This window comes from Microtus oregoni, unplaced genomic scaffold (genome assembly GCF_018167655.1).
Source record: "Microtus oregoni isolate MIOR12 unplaced genomic scaffold, Mior012 000004F_ref0000308, whole genome shotgun sequence".
In the NCBI taxonomy this organism is placed as follows: Eukaryota; Metazoa; Chordata; class Mammalia; order Rodentia; family Cricetidae; genus Microtus; species Microtus oregoni.
This window is the reverse complement of record NW_024543063.1, coordinates 67,126,416-67,145,056: the sequence shown is the minus strand read 5'-3', so window position 1 is coordinate 67,145,056 and position 18,641 is coordinate 67,126,416. Positions and strand designations below refer to the sequence as shown.

At 49.0% G+C, this 18,641-nt stretch overlaps 2 protein-coding genes across 2 annotated transcripts in view; one reads left to right on the top strand and one right to left on the bottom strand.

Moving 5' to 3' along the window:
• The first annotated feature begins 37 nt into the window (after positions 1 to 37).
• Stx10 (syntaxin 10) lies at positions 38 to 5,022 on the top strand. Its single transcript, XM_041650551.1, is given in 5 exon segments — positions 38 to 157; positions 1,235 to 1,280; positions 1,283 to 1,533; positions 4,881 to 4,927; positions 4,929 to 5,022. Coding segments are annotated over 5 exon segments (558 nt in total).
• A 1,569-nt stretch (positions 5,023 to 6,591) lies between these two features.
• Nacc1 (nucleus accumbens associated 1) overlaps positions 6,592 to 18,641 on the bottom strand; it is an 18,634-nt gene continuing 6,584 nt past the window's right edge. The window contains exons 2-6 of the mRNA XM_041649622.1: positions 12,115 to 13,026; positions 11,851 to 12,024; positions 10,697 to 10,802; positions 10,503 to 10,600; positions 6,592 to 9,421 (exon numbers count right to left, since the gene is read on the bottom strand). Of these exons, the coding sequence (XP_041505556.1) occupies positions 9,159 to 9,421; positions 10,503 to 10,600; positions 10,697 to 10,802; positions 11,851 to 12,024; positions 12,115 to 13,018 (1,545 nt within the window). The 5' untranslated portion in view covers positions 13,019 to 13,026 and the 3' untranslated portion in view covers positions 6,592 to 9,158. The remainder of the gene's footprint in view (positions 9,422 to 10,502; positions 10,601 to 10,696; positions 10,803 to 11,850; positions 12,025 to 12,114; positions 13,027 to 18,641) is intronic.

The window sequence follows — 18,641 nt, the reverse complement described above, 5'->3', positions numbered from 1 at the left end:
CATCTCTCCTCGACGACTCTCCACTAGACCAGTGGTTATGGTTTCCTTCTCTTACGCTGTGCCCACGCGCGGCACCGTCATGCGGGATGAGTCCGGACCTGTGGGGTTTACAGAAAAACTTCGAATCCCTCCTGCACTCCCAGGCGTAGAGGGCAAAGTACTGTGTCTGGGTCTGTTCCCTCCTCCCATCTTCCAGGGGAAGCTCCCCGGTTACTCAGGCTTGGTGGTACGTGTCTTTACCCGCTGAGCTTTTTATTAATTTCTAGTATTTTGAAAGAAGATCTTACTTGTATAGCTCCAGCTGTCCTGAAACTCATAGAGATCCGACTGCCTCTGTCTGCCGAGTGGGTTTTTTTTTTTAAAGTATGTTTGCATGCCTGTGCACCACGTGTTTGTAGTGACAGCGGAGGCCAGAAGTGGGCGTCAGAGCGCGGGACACTGGAGCTGTCATGTAGGTGCTGGGAACCGAACTAGTGCGCTCTTGTTTTTTTTTCTTTTTGCCCGGGAGATTTGAGGCACGTCACTGTGTAGCTCTAGGTGTGCTGGAACTTACTACGTTACGTAGAGGAGGCTGGCCTCGAATTTACAGAGATCCTACCTCTGCCTCCGAAGTGCTGGGATTAAAGTTGTGTACCACCATTCCGAATGGATACACTAAATTTAATGCATCGATCAAATGAGCTCCTTACCCTGCTGTAATCCCCTAAGGTTTATGGAAAGCTAGGATTATTGATAATGGCTATAAAGAAAACTGAGGTTCCACAGCAGCAGTCTAAGGATCGACCCAATTCTGTAGGTCATTGGGCATGAAGGCTTGTGTACTGGACGCCCACAACCAAGATGGCCGAGGTGCAGGCGGAAGTCGACACGCTTTGGCCCTCTAGGGACGCTCTTTCCCTCTTGGTGGCTGGGCTCTCTATGGTGGCCTTCCATGGAAAGGGTGGAGGTGTGTTCCGCTCGCTAGCGGTGTAGGAGCTCTTGCACCTGCTGAATGGGGGGAGGGGGGTTGGTATGTCTCTCAGGACCCTTTGTGGTCTGAGGGTGAGTGACGGTGGCGGGAAAGGGATGGAAGGGAGCAATTTCGAGCCTAGCCAGTGGCAAGGCGCGGGCTAGTGTGTGCCAGGCAGTTCGGTTATAGCCGTCCTGGTGCACGGGTCTCCTCCCTGTGGAGTGGAAGGAAATTGGGAGGGCTGTTGGGCGTTTGGGCCTCGGTTTATTTGGGGACTGGTGTAAGGACCCCTGTCCCGAGCCGTGCGAGGTGCAGAAAGCGGTGAATACGGCCCCCTGCACCAGCGTTGGTGTGAGCTCGGGCAGGGAAGCATTGTAGTGGGGCTTGATTGGACCGCCAACGAGTTGCAGAATGGCCTTGGAAACACTGAATGGGACCTCGAGGACCTGGAAGAAACGATATCCTGGGGCTTTAGAAGGGTGGTGGTAAGGCAGAAAGAACCTCTGGCCACAGTAGGGGGCGATGGGAGCCAGCCCTTTAAGGAAGCTGGACAGCTAGTAGTGTTTAAAGGCTGGAGAACGGGGGTATGTCGAGGGAGTTAATGTGTCTCTAGCTCACACATAGTGAAGCCAATCAAGGCAAGTTCAAGCTTCCAGCTGGAGACCTGCAGGAAAGAATGGTGTGGAGCGGGAGACAGTACAGGTGAGATGATGTCCTAGTGGGGTGTGTTGGGAGATGTGTGTTTTGTCTGTTTTTTTTTTTTTTTTTTTTTTTTTTTTTTTTTTTTTAAATATTTATTTATTTATTTATTATGTATACAATGTTCTGTCTGTGTGTATTCCTAAAGGCCAGAAGAGGGCACCAGACCTCATTCCAGATGGTTGTGAGCCACCATGTGGTTGCTGGGAATTGAACTCAGGACCTTTGGAAGAGCAGGCAATGCTCTTAACCACTGAGCCATCTCTCCAGCCCCTGTTTTGTCTGTTTTTATTTTTTATTTTTTTTTGGTTTTTCGAGACAGGGTTTCTCTGTGGCTTTGGAGCCTCGAGACAGGGTTTCTCTGTGGCTTTGGAGCCTGTCCTGGAACTAGCTCTTGTAGACCAGGCTGGTCTCGAACTCACAGAGATCCGCCTGCCTCTGCCTCCCGAGTGCTGGGATTAAAGGTGTGCGCCACCACCGCCCGGCTTGTCTGTTTTTAAGACAGGGTTTCACTGTAACCTGGCAGGATGCAACAAGAGATCCATCTGCCTCTGCCTCATGAGTGCTGGTATTAAGTCATGCAACACCACATTTAGCTTGCTTCAGGGTGTGGAGACTCTAACGCTATCTTCATCCACAGAAAACGAAGGACCAACAGCACTGGCCTTCATGGATAGGAATTATAAAGAGGCGGTGGATTCATCCAGCCCAAGTATCACAAGGTGTTAACTTTCTGTCAGCCTGACCCTGTACCTGCCCTTCTGTGTCAATGTCCAGCCCCCGTGCATTCTTTGGTTCTCTACCTGCCTCTTTATAGATGTCTACACCTAAGCTCTCAGGACCTTAAAACGTTTGGAAGTAAATGATGTATTTTACTTAACCCATTGTCTTTTAATCTGTTGTGTTGAAACACATGGGAGATGTTTAGAGATGAGGAGAGTTTATGGTGAGCTGGGCATGGTGGTTTGTCTCTAATTCCAGCATCCAGGAGGATTGCTGAGGCAGGAGGATTGCAGCTAGTTCAAGGCTATTGTGGTCTATGTAGCCAGTTCCAGGCTGGCCAGGGTTACACAGAAAAACGCCATCTCAAAGAAAATAAAATTCATTGTAGTCTTGGTGAGCTGGCTCATGCCTGTAATCTGGGAGCACAGGAAGCTCAGCAGCCCTAGGCCAATCAAGCCTAGAGATCTAATATTTTACATTTACTTGCTTATACTTTTGAGTGTGGAATCACGGGGCACAGAAGACAGCTTAGGAGAGCCGATTTTCTCCTACCATGTGGATCCCAGGGGTTAACCTCAGGTGGTCAGGCTTGGCACAAGCCCCAGACCTTGTCTTTTGGTTTCTGAGATTGTGGTTTGTTTTTTTAAACTAACTTACGTGTACATGTGTGTCTCTTGTGTATGTACACATGCAGTGGGTTTCCATGAAGGACATAAGGCATTTGAGCCCCCGGAGTTGCAGTTATACGAGTTTGTAAGCTGTTTGACATGGGTGCTGGGAACGGAACTCAGACCCTCTGTAAAATAGAAAGCCCTCTTAATCACAGCCATTTTTCCACCCCTATAGGATTTTACTTTTTTTTTTTTTTTAAACTGTTACACACGGGGTCAAACTATGTGGTTCTGGTTGGTTTCAAAGTCAGAGATCTGTTTGCTTAGACGTTCCAGGCCACCGGGACTTAAGACATACAACCAGTAAACCTTTTTTTACTGTGTGCATGTGTCTACTAGCACTGTGCCTATACATTTCTCCTTAAGTTATTCTGGGGTGAAGCAAAACAGCCGGGCCTGGTGGCACACACTTTTCTCTGAGTTCAAGGCCAGCCAGGGTTTGAGACAGAGAAACCCTGTCTCAAAGAAAGGGAAAAAAACTAAAAACAAAATACAGCAAAGACCTTTCATATCTTGCCCCCCCCCCCCAACTCACTGTGAAGTTGGAGCAGGAAACACTCTCCACCCCACCTGCGTACTCCTGCAGCCTGCTGACTAAATGAACCAACAGCACAGTGAGGTCTCAGAACCAGTAGGGACTAGCCAATTGACCTACTGTCTCAGGGGCTAGAACCTGATTAGCACAGGGGCCTTGGAACATTAAAAGGAAAAAGAGATCCAGCTTCCTATCAACAAGGTCAGGAAAGTCCAGAAAGACCTCCTCCTGCAGCAAGTCTGGTTCAAGGCTTCAGGATTTAAGACTTGAAGGAGGCTGGCCTTGAACTCACAGCAGCCCTTTCCTCAGGCTGTTTACCGTAGGCTAGCTCTTTGCACAGAGGGTGTGGTGATCCACAAGCGGCTGTTTTAGCTCTGGGGGAAAAGAGGCAGGATCAGAAGTTCAAGGTCATCTTCAGCTAGGAGTTTAGGGTTACAAGAGACACCACCTTAAAAACTCAAAACCTAAATGAAGTGTGGATGCGCACAGGGGACACATACACAGAATTAAAACAAAACTAGGCTACATGGCAGGCATCTGTAATCCCAGGTTCTTGGATACTAAGGCAAAGCAGAAATGTTTAAGTTGATGACCTGCCTAGACTATGGTGAAAATAATTAACAAAGAAGGGCTAGCGCCGTAGTGCCCCGAGTGAGTATGTAGACGTGCACACAGGGTAAATAAATGTCATGAAGACAGAGAGAAATCAAGGTGTATTAGTATTTCCTGTTGTTGAGTCCTAGTTTTTTCTTTTTTCCCTCAAGACAGGGTTTTTCTGTAGTTCTGGCTGGCCTTGAATTCAAGAGACCCAACAGCCTCCACCTCCTGAGTGCAGTGATTAGAGGCCTGTGCCACCACTGCCCGGTGCTAGGTATCATTTGAGTTAATTTAATCATCCTTATCTCCTTCTTGGGGAATAAAGACTAGAACTCTCTTAAACTGGGTGGCACTTGCTTTTGGGAAGCAGACACAGAGATCTCTGAGTTCCAAGCCAGCCAGAGCTACATAGTGAGACCCTGTCTCAAACCAGCAAATGAGGAAACTGAGGCATGTCAAGTGGCATGGCTATTTAGGGCAGGTCTGGGGAGCAGCTCACCCAGTCTTTGTCACTGTCCTCTCAATTTGCTACAAACCTACCCTGGTGCTGCCAGCTGCCCAGAAGTCTGAAATCCTCTCGATATCTGCAACAGCAAGCCAGCCAGCAGGGCTGTGGGCCTTGGAGAGGTGTGGCAGGGTAAGGCTGCGGAACCCTCATCTTTCCTAGCTGCTGCTCCTCTCTACTCAGGTGACCATGGACCACTAGGATCAACAGCTGGAAATGGTGTCTGGGAGCATCCAGGCTCTGAAACACGTCGGGTCATGTTGGGGAGGAGTTGGATGAGCAGGGTATGTGTGGCCAGGGCTTGGGGGACATGCCTCTGGCTTCTCTGGTGCACAGGGGCTGATTCCACCATGGTATTAGCAGCATTTTAGAAACCTTTACTTGTGATCTAGACCACAGGAGTCTCTGATAGATTGGGTCCTCAGAAAGATGGCTAACATGCCCCAAGTGACGAGTGGTGAGTTCTTGTAGGGTAAAGCCTGGAATGGGGGTAGAAGGCAACAACTAGTGCCATCCTCTTGACTTCTGACCCCCTTGTCTTCAGACAGTACATGCCCCTGTGGTGTGGTTTTCCTGGTCCTGATTCTACTCCTTTCTCTTATTTGGGATGTTCTGGACTGAACCTGAACAAGCTGACCCAAGGATCTCTTCCAGAGTTAGTAGGACCTTTAGGCCTTGGGTTGAAATCTGAGCTTCTGCCACTGGTCTTGATTCAAGTGATCAAGGTGATTCAGGGTGATTTGGGAAGACCTTATACAAGCTCTGCCCAAAGCCACTCACCTTCACGCCTTCTAATCGTGCCAACAGAAATAAAATTTAGCATAAATCTATGTACCATATAGTGTTGACTCAAGTTTTGGATTGTCTTTTGGGTGGCTTTTCTAAGCTTCCTGCTTATTCTCAGGGACTCAGGTATCTGTATGTTGGGAACTGAAGTGCCTGTATTTCACACGGAAAAGATTTTGTTCTTGTTAGTGTGCAGACTCATGTTCCCATGGGACATGTGGAGGTCAGATGACTTTGTGAAGTGAGTTCTTTCCTACCTCTGCATGGGTTCTGGGGGCCCAAGACAGGCCACTAGGCTTGCATATCAAGTGCCCTTTTCTGATGAACCATCTCACTTGTCACAGCTTTTTTTTTATATATAGTCTTTACTTGCATTGTTGGTGTTTTGCCTGCATGTCTGTGTGTGGGTGTCAGGTCTGGGGAGTTATAGTTGTTAGCTGCCATGTGGGTGATGGGAGTTGAACCCAGGTCCTTTGGAAGAGCCTTCTCTCTAGCCCCCTCAAACACTATTTTCTGAGAGACTATGGACTTTCTTTTCATCACACCAAAATATAAGCTCCTGGTCTCAGTGAAACATGGTATTAGAAGGTAAGAGTCACAAGTCATAGGCCAACTTAAGCTCTGTTAGGGAGCTATTTCATACACCACAAACCAAGCCACCCTCCTAATCCCAGGTGCTCCTGGGAATTAAAAAACTTGTTTAATTATCTTCACAAGAATGTACCTCCACAGGTACACTCCTCATGGACAGGTGTGGGTGTGGGCTAGTCTGAAGGCACAGTGAAGGCCATTGACCTGAGGAGACTTGAGCACTAAACCCCCAACTGCCTCTTTAGAGACTCTTGCCATGTAACTAAACTCCCAATCCTCTGGTTTTCAATCCCCCTGGGTATGAGTCACCACTGTTTCCCCATTCTTCTTTGTTCTTGGGACCTGTCTTGGGCCCTGGGACCCAGTGTCTTCTGCACGCTCCTGTCTATTTTCCAGTTACACTTGTGATCTCAGGCCAGACTATAGTTTGGTGGCAGCACAAGGATCTCAACATATGGTAGACTGCCAGAAGCCAGGTGTTTACGTGGATGGGTGGCCAGCACGTCCCCCGCCAGTGAGCAGAGCACAGCAGGGCTGTTACAAAGGCGTCTTGTTTATTCTTATCAGCATCACTGACTCTCAGGGTTCACATTTCCCAACACCGCTCCTCTCCGTACAGTAGTTAATGTGCAATCTCACTTGTGGGCCTGGGAAGGGTAGGGGCTTGGCTCCGGGTGGGAAGGACATTGGCACTTCACATGGGCCAGTGGGTGATGGCTGTCCCCATGAGAGGCGTGGATGGGTGGGAGGGTAGCCACTGGGTTTGCCCCTAGTTGTCTTTCCTGCTAGGTGGGTTACTTTTTCACTCTCCTGGGTGCTTGGGGTGGGAGCATGCAGCTCTCAGGAGGGCAGAGCAAGCAGCTGACCGCCAGAGGAGGGGCGCAGGGGTGGCTCCTGAGGTAAGGCACAACCCTGTCTTTGGCTCTCCTAGTGAGTAGTTTTCTCCCCTGCACCCCTGGCTTTATACCTCCCCCACCCCAAGCCCCGGGAGTCAGGGCCACCTCCTGAGGTGCTTGGAACCAATGGGCTCTGCTGCCCACTCTACAAGACCTCTCAGTCCCATGGAGCTGCCCCCTTACTAAGTCTGGGCAGGGAGCACAGCCTGCCCTCACCATGGCCAGGCTCAGCTGCTTGCCAAGTTTCCAGGAGATTGTGCTTTGGGATCTTCGCTGGGGGAGGTGGGACAACAGGCCAGGACAAGGGTATAGAGGGAGGGGTTATGACTAAGGTGCTTGTGCTTTAGCTAGGGGTGTCAACTCCCCTCCACTTGGTCACCCAGGGCTAAGGTACTGGGGGCCAAATCAGACCCAACACCCCACCCTCACTATCAGATGTTAAGAGGGACCCTGGCAGATTAGAGGGTGCTGCTGGCCTGGAGGCAGGTCTCCAGATCTGACTCAAAAGGCTCCATCCCACCTTCTCCATTCCTGCAACTCCTTGCCTCTGAAGAGGCAGCTAGAATGCAGAGTTGGGGAGAGGGAAGGAGGTCAGGGCTAGAACAGAACCAGTGAGATGGTGAAATGACATTAATGAAGGGAAGGAGTAACAGAAACCCTGTGCTCACATATTAAACTCAGAAACCCAAGAGCTTGCTCCTGGAGAGTTAAGAGTGGAAAGGAACGGCCAGAGAAAGCTCCACAAACCGCCAACAATGGATGTGGACCCTACCCCTGCCTCATCCCCCAGGAGTGGGCTCAGCCAACTGGGACCTGTGAACACCCTTAAACTGTAGTCCTGGGGGAGAGGAAGCTGGTTGGATCCACAGGAGTCCTGGGGCACTGGGAACGGGCCCCTGTGGAAACATGCACCCACATTCCACACACACACACATTCAGTTTTCCCTGCATCCTGCCTTCCACAGCCCAGGGACCCAGGGGACCTCAGACACATTCCCATTGATTTGAAAAATAAAAGGAAATCTTATACTTCATTATTTCATTCGCTAAAAAAATGTTTCAAAAAGTTATGTACAGGGGGTGGGGGCTGGGAGCCCTGCCCAGGGTCGGATGGGAGAAGGGCAACAGCCTCCCAGCCTGCTCCCTGGTTCCGACCCTGGTCTTGCTGCCTCATGATCTTCATGTTTTTAAAAGCAAACACTCTACGCACGCACACACGCATGCACGCACGCACACCCACAAATTCTGCCAGACTGGAAACCTGTCCTGAGACTCTCGTCTGCCCACAGGAGCACTGCTCTCTTAGAACCAGCCTCTTGGGCTGAGGGAACCCACAGAGGCAGAGCAGGGTGGGATTAAGAGGGGTATGATGGAGGCTGCTACAGAGGGTCAGTTTTAAGAATTTCTCTAAGCCCTTTGGGCTTGTTTCCTCATCTGCAAAGTAGACAGTCCCTCTTGGCCTCACCTACCCCAGCCCCAAGGTGCAGGGACAGACGAGAGGGACAGGAAGGCGCTTTTGGAGACATGGAAGCACTGGGGGTGGTGGTGGGAGGGGTCCTGAGAACCCCTGGGCCCATGGAGTCCCAAGCAGACACAGTGAGGGGCAGGCTCTTCTTGAGCTCTGCCCATCCCCTAGCCGGGCCTGGTGCTGGGAAATGCCTAAGAGGAAGGGGAACCAGGGCTCCCCATGAGTGTTGAGGAAGGTCACAGATCCCACCTGATGCCTGTCCTCTCTTGACCCAGCCCAGTTTGCTTTGGGGAAAAGGTGTGGGATGACAGGGAGGCAGAGAGGCTGGGAGCATGCAGCACCCCCTGCAGGTTCCGGGGACGACAGACAGTAGCTCGTGACTAAGGTGGTGGGGGTATGTGTGTGACAGGAGGGGGAGTGTGACATCCATGGGAGGGTCCTAGGCGGCTACTGGAGGACCTCCTCTGAGGGGGCTGTCTGTCTGTCTGGAAGCTGTATTCTATGCCCATCATGTTCAGCTCTTTCTCACTGTCACTGAGAAAGCTGCTGTAGGTGCTGCCCTCTGCTAGGTGTGGTGGCTTTGGTCAGCCAGCTACGGCATCCTGCTAGAGGGCATGGAGTACCTCCTCACAGATCCTGAGGAGGGACAGACAGTAGATCGTGACCAGGTGGTAGGTGGGGGTATGTGATAGGAAGGGGTGTGTGACATCCTGGAAGGGGAGGGATGTCACACATATGTTACTGGAGAACCTCAGCCGAAGGGCCGGCCTCGCCATCGTGGCTGGCTGTCTCGAAGCTGTGTTCCATGCTCATCATGTCCGGCTCTATCTTGCCAGTGTCGTTGATGAAGCTGCTGTAGCTATCACCCTCCACCAGGTGCAGTGGCTTGGTCTTGGGCAGCCAGCTTTTACGTACCACTCGGCGGGCATTGGTGCACATGTCAGCTGCAATGGCGTTCATCTCGCTCTCCTTGAAGTTGGGGGCGAAGTTCTGGCAGTAGTCTGTGGGAGTAGAGCAGGCAGCTCGGGCCTAGACTCCTCCTATTAAGTCTCCCAGCTTCTATGAACGTCCGGTGGATACCACTACCTACACCAAACTTTGCTGCCCACCTGGGTACCCACCGACTTAGGGACATGTAGTATTGTAAGATTCAAGGCCTGGGAGACTGCCAATGCAAACCTAGGCATTCCCTGACAAGTGGCTGCCACTGCCAGACTTGCCCTTTGATAGGTTCTGGCTACCTCAATCTTCTCTTGACTACCATGGACTGAGATCCTCCTTGACAAAGGCACTCAGGTCCCTTCCATACAATATGCCAAATGAAGAATCCCTATTTACAATCCCTTTCTCAATAAGCCACAAGAGAACCTCAGAAATGCCCCTCCCACCGCCCACTTTTCAATGTAGTTGTAGCTGACCTTGAACTCTTTATGTTCCCGTTCCAGCCTCTTGAGTGCTAGTCAGAACACCCCCCAACCTTTTGGTTTTTAAAGACAGTATTTCTCTGTATTGCGTTGCCTATCCTGGAACTCATTCTGTAGACCAGGCTGGCCTCGAACTCACAGAAATCCACCTGCCTCTGCATCTGCCTCGTGATTGCTGGGGCTAAAGGAGTGTGCCACTGCCACCCAGCCAGAACCCATTCCAAGTTTTAAAATGTATCATTATTTGGATATGTGGCAGAGAACAACTTGTAGGAGGGCTGCAGGGGATCAAACTCAGGTTGTTCAATTGCTGAACCACCTCTTTGGCCCCAGACACCCCACCCCCTTTTTTGAACCAGGACTATGTACAGAGACTCTGTCTCAAAAAAATCCAAAACCAACCAACCAACCAAACCCAACCCCACCCATCCGTCATGTCAAACATTGAAAGAAAAAACAAAAGTCCTCTGAACAGTGGTGGTCTTTAATCCCAGCACTTGGGAGGCAGAGGCAGGCAGATTTCTTGAGTTTGAGACAAGCCTGGTCTACAGAGCAAGTTCCAGGACAGTCAGGGCTACACAGAGAAACCCTGTCTCGAAAACCACAAAAACCAAAACAAATCCCATCTGCCAACCCCAGGCCCCAGCAAAACACTCACACTTGACAGCATGGAGGACGCGACTGTCTAGCGGCTTGCGTCTGGGGTCATTGGTGGAAGAACGGATGCCAGTGCCACAGCTATTGGCCAGGGTGTTCCTGGAGGTGGGGTAGAGGTATGGAGGGCATCAGCGCTCCTGGTAGAGGTGTGAGAAAATCTGTTCCTCTACCTTGGGACTCTCGGGTGTATCTTACCGGTCAAAGAAAGATGCCAGGAGCCTCCGCAGCAAGACCTTGTGCCTCGTGCCTGCACTGACGTGGCAGTTCATGAGCTGTGCCCTTGTGATGTACACATTGGTGCCTAGTAAGAAAAGTCATATGATCTGGACCCAAATCTCAACTCACTTAGTCTGAACACCCAAGTGTGACATAGGCACTCTGACTCTGAATACACCTAGGTAGTAGGTACAAATAAGATGGCAGAGGCCCAGAAAGACTCACACCCCAAGGTCCCTATTGCAGTGAGCCCCAGACTTCTGGCCCAGCCACACTCCTCCTCACTAGCTATGACCCCAAAACCTACAAATTGGTCTTTGATGAGAAGCAAATCAATTTATCTCTCCTCCCTCTCCCTGCGCCTTTCTTTTTGGTTGAGACAGGATCTTACTATGTAGCCCGGGCTGGCTTCAAACTCTGAATCTAGGACCCCAGATGTATTCCACCTCCTCTGAAGACTGCTTGGTACCACTCTTCTTACCACCTCCCTTTTGTGGTGCTGAGAATAAAACTTGGGATCTAGCTGGTCAGTGCTGGCACACGCCTTTAATCCAATACTTGAGAGGTAGAGGCAGGTGGATCTCTTTGAGTTCCAGACCAGCCTGGTGTACAGAGTAACAGCAAAGGCTACACAGAGAAACCCTGTTTTTATTAAAAAAAAAAAAAAAATCCAACAAAACTTGGGATCTCTCTAGCATGCTGGTTCTGTACACTGAGTCATACCCCACCTTAAGCTCAACTAATTTTTTTGACTCCTTTTTGAGACAAGGTCTCATGTATCCTGACTAGTTTCAAATTTGCTGCATAACCAGGGCCAACCATGATCTTTTGACTCTTCTGCCTCGACCTCTTGAGTACTGAAATTATAGATGTGTACCATTATGCCAAGTTCATGTAGCGCCTGGTATGGAATCTAGGGCTTTATGTATGCTAGGTAAGGAGTCCCCAGACCAAACCCATCTAATTCAACACTTCTCGTCTGGACAGCTGCTACCAACTGCTGTCCAAATGGGAACTGAGGATGTCAGCTGCCCTGGGACACACAGGTAGACGGCTAGTTTATAATAACTGTGACATGAGACCAGAGGTTGCAGAGCCAAGGGATTGGAGGGACTGAAGTACAGTCAGCACACCTGTCACGAGCTCCAGCTTCTCAGAGGGGTCACCTTCATCATAGAGCTTTGGGTGGCAGCGGTTGCCAATCTGGTTGATAAGTTCAGCTGGGAGAGATGCCAGGTCTTGTCGTACCCGGATGCGACTTCGGGACTCAAGGACCACCTGCTCAGGGAGGGCTTCTACTTTCTCAGCTGTGGAAACAGGGGCAAGTGTATTCATGTCACACACATACAGACAGACAGAAAGACACACACACACACACACACACACACGGCACTTACCTGACTGACCAACGTTCAACATACTGTACATGGTGTACATATTGCAGATCTGACGGTACTGCTCATCTGTACCTTCTTCACCTGCATCTTCCTCTTCGTCCTCCTCATTGTGGTAGGAGCCAGGGCTGTCACTGGTGTAAGCACTGGAGGTACCTGGGCTGGTCCGCTCTGACATGCTGGGTCCACTCACACATCCCCCCACTGCAACCACAGCCACTGCTGCTGTAGCTGTGGCCACTGAGACAGGTTGGGGCATCCGGTTTGGGGCCAAGTCTGGTGTGGAGAACTTGGCCATCTTGCGGCTGCCATTGTTGCTACCACTGCCTCCAGCCTCCTTCTGGCTGCTATCCCATAGCCTCTTGGCCATGGGTGTGCATTGCACGGAGTCCAACTCCTGTTCTGTCTTGACCCGTGACACAAGGGGCAGTGGCGTGCTACAGGCTGGCCAGCCCAGTGTCTGCGCTACAGGACTCTGAGGCTCTGAGGATGGGGCCTCCTCCGGGTGCAGGCCCTGGGAGTCGCAACTTGGAGAGCTAACTTTGAGGAAGAACTCGGTGCCCTTCTCCATGATCTCCTGGATCTGCAGGAAGCCGGCTGTGTAGATGAGCAGGAACTGGTCCCCCATGTTCATGCTCAGCCGGCCTGTATAGCAAAATGTGAGGATCTGCTGGAATGACTGTGGCTGCACGGCGGCTGGCAGTTCCACCACAGCACTGCGGCTGCTGTTGAATAGGTCCCGGAAATAGGAGCTGCTGGCGGCCAGCACAGCACGGTGGGCCTTGAAGGCATGGCCCTTAACCACCACCGACACATCACAGTATAGTCCCTGCAGCCGCTGCTCATTGAGGCACTCGAGGATGCTGTTGCCAAAGTTTGGAATCTCCATCTGCAGGGTCTGCGCCATGGCAGCAGCTGCATGAGGACAGGAGACAGACACTGGACAGGTCAGATGGCAGAAACCAACATATGCCCTGTCCTGCCTTGGCAACCTCCCTTCCTACATAAGAGCTTGTGGGAGCCACAACATTCACATGGTAAAATCTGTTTAATATCTAAGAATGCCAGTGCCACTTCCACTTCCTGTCCCCACACAGTCCTGCCTTTATGATAGTCATCCCATGGGTATCTGCAGGGTCCTGACTGTTCGGGGGCACTATAGATACCGGAGTCCACATCCACTCAAGCTCCTCTTTCCTGTGCTGCTAGGCAAGTGCTCCACCACTAAGCTTCTGGGTTTCACATTACTCAGCTGGCCTCTGAGTCTTGGTCCTCTTGCCTCTAAACCTGGGGTTACTGATGTGACTCCATATATTTTAAACAATCTCTAGAAGACTTGTAATACCTGGTTCAATATAAGCACTATGTAAATACTTTCCATATTCAAAATATGTGTCTGTTGTAGACAAGTTTCCCGTTAGAGCTGACCTAGAACTCAGGGCACTCCTCCTGCCTCAGTCTGCAGATTGCCAGTATAATAGGTGTAAACCATCATACCTGGATTTAAAATGTTCTGGGTAGGGGTTGGAGAGATGGCTCATCACTTAAGAGCACTTTTACTCCTGCAGAGTTTGACTCCAAGCATCCATACAGTGGCTCATAACTATCTAAAATCCTAGTTCCAGAGGATCAAACAGGAACACATATAGGCAAACATCCTTATACATAAAGTAAAAAAAAAAAACACAAATAAACCACATTTAAAATGTTTAGGGCAGTGCCGGGGATGGAATCCAGGGTTTTACATAAGCTGGGCACATGCTCTACCACTGAGTTTCACCATCAGAGGAACTCTTTCTGGATCTATGGTTGGTTGAATGTGAGGATATGGGACTGGTAGACACTGGGAGCAGATGGTCAAGATCAAAGATCAGTCTCTTGCACATGAGAGGACACAAGTATACTGCACCAACATTCTTACATTCTATTAAAAATGGCCACTGGTATGTCCACACCACTTTCTGCAGCCCAGAATATGACCCTTGGCACTCACTGATCATGCTGCCAGTCACCACGGAAACATATATTCAAACCATAATGCAAAAACAGTTATCACCTCATACTGTAAGGCTTGAAAGCAGAAACAAAGCAGGTAAAAGGCTGGGGTATGTGAACAAGGCTCTAAGTTCAGCTACTTCCATTCCCACTCTAAAATAAGGCAGGCATTACCAAAGGTGAGAACTCTGAACTCTTACAATCTGGTGAGAACATAATGTGGGGAAAGTACTTGGGAAAAGTCTCAAGATTCTTCATATGATAGGAAAAACCCAGATTTTAGAAGGACCATATGACATATGATTCCATTTATATGAAATATCCAAAACAGGCAAATCTATTAAAACATAAAACAGATAGTTGCAAGGAGCTGGGAAAGAAGAAACGGGTTTGCTCAGAACAAAGGGAATGTGTGCTTATTCTTGGTATAACGAACTATCACTTTAAGTTAACAATGAGCAGGGCTGGATGGCTCAGCAGTTAAGATTGGTTGCTCTTCCAGAGGATTCTAGTTTAATCCCAACACCCACATGGCAGCTCACAACTGTCTGTAACTCCAAGATCTGACACCTTCACACAGACATAGATGCAGGCAAAACACCAATGCATATAAAAAAAAAAAATCAACAGCTGGGCAGCAGCGGTGTACACCTTTAATCTCAGCACTCGAGAGGCAGAGACAGATGGATCTCTGTGAGTTCGAGGCCAGCCTGGTCTACAGAGCAAGTTCTAGGACAGAGCTACAGAGAAACCCTGTCTCAAAATAAAAAAAAAAAAAAAGGTTAACAATCAATCACTGATAGATCATTCCCTAACTCTGAATACATGAAAGATCATTACAAAGCCCGGTGTGGTAGACCTAGCAATTCTGGAGGGCACAGTGGGGGCGGATCCACTGAGCCTAAAGACAGAGGCTAGCCTAGGCAATACAGACCCCATCTCAGTAGCTGTTACAGTTTAAAGGGGTGGTGCACGGTAATCACAACAGAATTGTTGGACAAAAACAACAAAGAGGGCTGGGGCAGCGCACTGGCCTAAATGAGGCCAGTGTGCCACCCTGCCAAATCCCCAAACAAACAGAAAAGGAGACTGCAACTGATTTCCTCTGCACAGAACTAGGTAATTGTGTAAAGTACATTTTTTTAAAATTTTTTTTTTTGTTTTTTTTCGAGACAGGGTTTCTCTGTGGCTTTGGAGCCTGTCCTGGAACTAGCTCTGTAGACCAGGCTGGTCTCGAACTTACAGAGTGCTGGGATTAAAGGCGTGCACCACCATCACCTGGCTTGTAAAGTACATTTTTCTGATCTTAAATTTTATACTTGTGGGCATACTGTTCATTTGCAAAAAAAAAAAAATGTCTTATTGCTTTTCATCTGTGGATAGGTTTCTGCCATGTAACCCATGCTAGCTTTGAGCTTGCACCAATTCCTCACCTTCAGCCTTCTCAGTGCTGGGAGCCTCTACACCCAACTCCAATTCTTTCTTTCTTTATTTTTTTTTTTTGAGACAGATCTCATTACACAGCCACAGTCTAATCTTGAACTCACACAGAGATCCACCTGCCTCTACTTCCTATGTGCTGGGATTAAGTTTACTTGGTTTATCTAAATGGTTTTTTAAGAAAAAGACTCAGAATAGAACACCCACATAGTTCCAGCACTCAAGAAGATAGGCTAAGGCAAGGTCTCACTATGTTGCTCTGGCTGGCCTCTCAGTATGTAGACCAGACTAGACTTAAAGAAATCTACCTGCCTCATATTCCCACCCAAATGCTGGGATTAAAGGCATGTAGCATCACTATGGGCTTTTTAAATTTAAAATTACATTTATTCATTGTGTTCTGCCTGCAAGTATATCTGTGCACTGTCTGTGTGGTTGGTGCCCTTAGAGGTCTGAAGAGGGAAATGGGAGTTATGGAGGTTATGAACCACCAAAGGGGATACTTGAGTCCAACCTCAGTTCTCTGCAAGAGCTACAACTCTTAATTGCTGAGTCATCTTTTACACACACACACACACACCCCACAGCACATGCATGGTGATCAAAGACCACTTTATAGAGTCAGTTCTCCTTCCACCTTTATGTGAGCCAGGGATTGAACTCAGGCTGCCAGGCTTGTACAGCAAGTGGTTTTATCTGTCTCACTTACACAACAAATCTAAAGATCTAGCAAACTGTCTTTGCTTCATGAAGGACCTACTGGGGCAGGAAGTTTATCCAAGCAGCTCACCACTGTGTCCCTTGACCCTAGGACTGGATCAGGTATGGTCATATTTGCAAGTAGTTCCAGTTACTCAGGAGACTGAGGTAGAAGGGCAGCCTGAACATAAGAGTTCAGGATCAGCTTGGGACACAAAAACCAGACCTCTCAACTGTTTCTAACCCCAGTTCCTGGAAATCAGATGCCCCTTTCTGGTCTCTCTGGGCATGGCATGCCCATGGTACACATACATGCAGGGCATGCACAGAAAATATAAATACCCCCAAAAGTATTTTTAAAAAGATTTAATTCGCATTGCTTCAAATATAATCCCATGTCTAATAAAACAAGAATGGGAGCTCTGAGGCGTTATCTTGGCCTCCTCTGACAGCTGACCTCAGGATAGCCACAAACTTGGGAACTGATGTCACCAAGTTTCAGATCACGATACTGCTGTTGACTCACTGTCTGTAGGAAGGGGGCTGGCAGGGTGTTTCCTGGGAAGAGACCACTTGCTCTTGGGGAAGAGGGCCTTGGACAACAGACTTGAGGTCCACCAAGGTCACACAGGTGCGGCAGTGGGTTCCACTCTTGCACCACAAAAACAAACCAGCTCAAGATGATACCAGTAGTCCTAGTCCTAGCACTGTGTAGATGAGGTAGGCAACAGTGCTGGCCTGAGCTTTAGAGACCCAGTTTTAAAACAATAAATCAAAACACCAAAAAAAAAAAAAGGAAAAAAAGAAAAACTAATTTGTATGTTGAAAACCATTTCTAATTCAACAGTTAAGCAGGACTTTGGCAGACACAGTAGTACACATCTATTTTCTGGGCAGGAGGTGTCAAAAGATAAGTTTGAAGCTGGGGCTGGAGAGATGGCTCATAGTTAAGAGCACTATGGTTGCTTTTCAATAGGACCCTGGTTCAATTCCCAGTACCCACAGAGCAGCTCATAACTGTATGGATCTCTAGTTCTAGGGGATCTGATGTCCTCTTTTGGATTCTGCATGCAGGCCAAAAGAGGACCTGTTTCAAAAAAATTGGGGAGGGGCAGGCTTTTGGGAGGTAATTAGTTCATGACGGTTTCACCCACAGAAGCATGTTCATCCCTCTTCACTTCCACCCTCTATGGCCCTTAGCAAACAATGAAAACGAAGCCTGCAGTACCTTCATTTTGAACTTCCAGCTTCCAGGGTGTGAGCAATAAATTTCTGCTGGGCAGTTCAGTGGCAAAGTCTCTGGTTCCAACCTAAGTAGTACCAATGGGGATACATATATTCCCAGACAGTGTGAAGGAAAGTAAACATTGATAGTAAAGAGAAAAGTGATCTACTTGTATGGATCCTATAGTTTGACTTTTTTGCTGTTATTTTTTGGGACGGGATTTCAAGTTGCCCAGGCTGGACTCTAGCTTGAATAGGTAGATAGAGGATGAAACTGAATTCCTGTCCTAGCTGCCCAAGTATGTGTATCACCACAATCAGCTGGCATCTATTTCTGTGGTCTTCTGTTTTTGAGACAGGGTCTCACTACGTAGACCAGGCTGGCCTTGAACACACCAAGATCTGCCTACCTTTACCTCCCAAGTGCCAGAGCACCCCCCCCCCGCCCCGGAATTTATTTTCTTTCCCTGAAAGGCTGTCATTAAACCTATGGCAGGAATGGGATGAACAGCAGCTCCCTTTCACAGTGCTCGATAAAAGCTCAGACAAGCCCATCTCATCTCCCAGGATATTTCCTGAGATGAAATGAGCCTTCCTAACATTCAGTTGAGAAGAACAAGCCAGAGAAGCAAAAACAGAGACCCGGATCACACAAAGAACAGGGCTAAATTTGTTCCTGAATCCTGTCCATGAAACTGATAATACCGAGGCAGTCAGGAGACCTGAATGGGCCAAGCTTTACCATCCAGAAAAGGAGTCTGCTGATTACCTGGGGGCCCTTACCACAGGGTCTCCAAAGGTCAATTTGATCTGGTTTTCCTCCTGCCCATGTCCCTCCCTCTTCTTCCTTCACTAGCATCTCCAGGAATGGGCATCTCTGTCTGTTACCCTTCCTCCTTGCTCTTAGTGGGCCCTGCACTCTAGCTTCTGCCTGAGGCAGCTCCAGATCCTTCCAGAGCCCAGCAGCTGTTCTGCCTGTCCTCATGGAGTCCTGGCCTGGGTAATGCCACCAAGTCTGATCTCAAGCCTACCCTTCCAAGTCACCGTTCACTCTGAGTGACTTCAGACCCCAAAGACAGAGCAGAGAAAGCAAAGTTCAAGTGCAAAGTCCAACCCTGAGGTGACAGGTATAACTAATAACAGTGGTGGAGTTGAGGGAGGATGGTTCCACT